Source organism: Eucalyptus grandis, chromosome 1 (assembly GCF_016545825.1).
Source record: "Eucalyptus grandis isolate ANBG69807.140 chromosome 1, ASM1654582v1, whole genome shotgun sequence".
NCBI classification, from domain to species: domain Eukaryota; kingdom Viridiplantae; phylum Streptophyta; class Magnoliopsida; order Myrtales; family Myrtaceae; genus Eucalyptus; species Eucalyptus grandis.
In genome coordinates this window covers 50,609,825-50,612,157 of record NC_052612.1, presented here as the reverse complement: position 1 = coordinate 50,612,157, position 2,333 = coordinate 50,609,825, and the positions used below count along the sequence as shown (strand labels likewise).

Here is a 2,333-nt window from a genome sequence, read left to right as displayed (position 1 = left end):
CACCGACAATATATAAGTCATAGCAAATTCAATGACATCACGTGAGAACTGATTCAATCTTTTTACTTTTTTTTCTCTTTTTTTCGTTTGAGTACTATTTCAACCTTGGCATCACACCTGCACTTTTGATAGTGATCCATCTGCACAAAAAGAACTTACCAATCTCACGAAACCAAGTCGAAGCCATGCTTCAACGTTAGACTGTCAGAAGCAGGGGAGGTAGTGAATCTCGCATTCCCAAGGTAAAGCTCCTTGTTTAATGAACTCCTGATCCAGATTCAGATGTCATTGCCTAGAGGTCTATACACCTTTTAATTTAACCCATTCAACCACTGGAAGCTTACACAAGGAACGGCGATCCCAGGAATAATATTGAATTTGCTCATAATCTCCCAAGAGAAAGCTGATTATAATTATGTTATTGCGCCATATCAGAAGGTTACAAGGATAAGAGAGGAAAACAGGGCAGCAAAACAAGAGCAACACGTTGCTCAATCTTAATGAAGGGTGTATTTTATGGCTTGTTCGGTGCTGAGGAACGCAGGTAGCTGAGGAGAGTAGTCGAATAGTTAACCAGCATATCTCTAGGTGGAACGCATTCTTTAATCAGCGGAATTTTGATGAAGTTTTGTGCCCATTCATGAAGGGATGGGAAACTCTCAGCATCAAGAATTTTAATGCCTCCAGTTTCTTCAATGACGCCAAGCCAATGCGGGATCCAACCAACTACAAGATCCAAATAGCCTATCTTGTCTCCCGCGAAGAACTTCTTCCCTTTGATCTTTTCTCTAGATACCCAAACGACTCTAATGTACTCTCCACTGCTTTCTCCTTTTCCAACGTATCAGCATGACATGCTGCTCCCCAAGTTCCAAAGACACACTGTTCTCAGTGACATGGGAAAAAAAGAACAAGCAAGCTTGTCATCAAGAAGAATTGTTTGATTCGATGGGCATTTATTCTGCTGTAGCCAAAAACATGCATAATATAAAGTCGGTGTTTCTGAAGGATGTGAATTATATATTTGGGTGCCAGAAGAAAATCTAACCGATAAGACATACTAGAAGAGTTACTAAGAGGATTTAATAACATTAACTCTTTGAGTACATGGGTAAGCATCCCCTTGGCAAAGCCAGCTCTATGGTTGATTTTCTACATCGATTTAATTTAAGGGCTCGTTCTTTTCAATGCAATTTTCTCAGTTGCAAACACGGCATCAGATAACCTTTTCATGGAGAAAAATTTGCAATATTGCATTTTCCGTTGTCCAGCATATATAAGCAAGAAAACCGATTCCAAAGAGCTCCATCCATATTCCGTATCAATTTTGCCATAGTTTGCCATTCAGGAGCTGGCATTTAGCTTTGATATGTGCTGTGTATCCATAGATGGAATCAGGGGGGTTCAAGAAAAGCAAGTATGGCACTCCAACGTCGCGCCTTTACCTTAATATGTTTCTCCTCCATATTCTTGTCTCAGAATATGGAGGAAATAAAGTCACCTTGCCAATTGCCATCAGCAAACTGCAAAAACAACACACGAAAAAACAAAAACCAGGGGAGAAAGTCAAAAGAGTCACCTTGTCGTCAGCAAACTGAGCCCAGAAACGAGCTTGAGCTCTCTCATAAGCGTCTTGAGGCAACAACGGATAAAGATCACCTCCCTTCCACTTCTTATCAATGTACTCCAGAATCACTTTCGACTCTGCAACCGCGACCCCATCGTCCAACAGCACCGGGACCTTCTTGAGCACCGGATTCGACTTCAAAAGCAATTCGCTCTTCCCCTTGTCCCAGTCTTCAACAGTGTGCTCGTACTCGAGGCCCTTCAGTTTTAGAGCCCACTCGATTCTCGTGCAGAACAAGCTCGTCGTAGAGACTATGATCTTTAATTTACCCATGATCGTGCTTTGTTGTTTTGAGCGGTATAATCGAGTAGGGATCTCTCGTGTATAAATAAATATGAGACGTGTTCTTGAAAACGACAGCCCTATTTAGTCTTATGCTGCTGTAATATTTTAAGTTTGACCAAGTCAAAAAAAAAGAAAAGAAAGAAAAGAACAATTGAAAAGTCAGAGAAAGGAAGTGGACGTTCAGCAATATAAGGTCGAGATGCACGCCAGAAAGGGGAAAAGAAAGAGAGGAGAGAAAAGAGATAGGGAAAGAAGAAGAAAGAGTAGAAAAAAGAGGGGTATTCACCTACCTCGCCAAGCCGATTTGACTTCGATTCATGACACTCACGGCACTTGTTCTTCCAAGCGGAGTAGATTTGGAGGTTAGGTCATAAATTCAGAATTATGTAAGATTTGAGCCATGAAGTTTGATTTCGAGTTG

General features: G+C 41.1%; 1 protein-coding gene across 1 annotated transcript; it reads right to left on the bottom strand.

The window, feature by feature from the left end:
- Window positions 1-358: 358 nt before the first annotated feature.
- Window positions 359-1,912, bottom strand: LOC104425385 (glutathione transferase GST 23). The gene is given in 3 exon segments (XM_010038074.3): window positions 359-783; window positions 786-882; window positions 1,580-1,912. Coding segments are annotated over 3 exon segments (687 nt in total). The 5' UTR covers window positions 1,901-1,912; the 3' UTR covers window positions 359-514.
- Window positions 1,913-2,333: the final 421 nt, after the last annotated feature.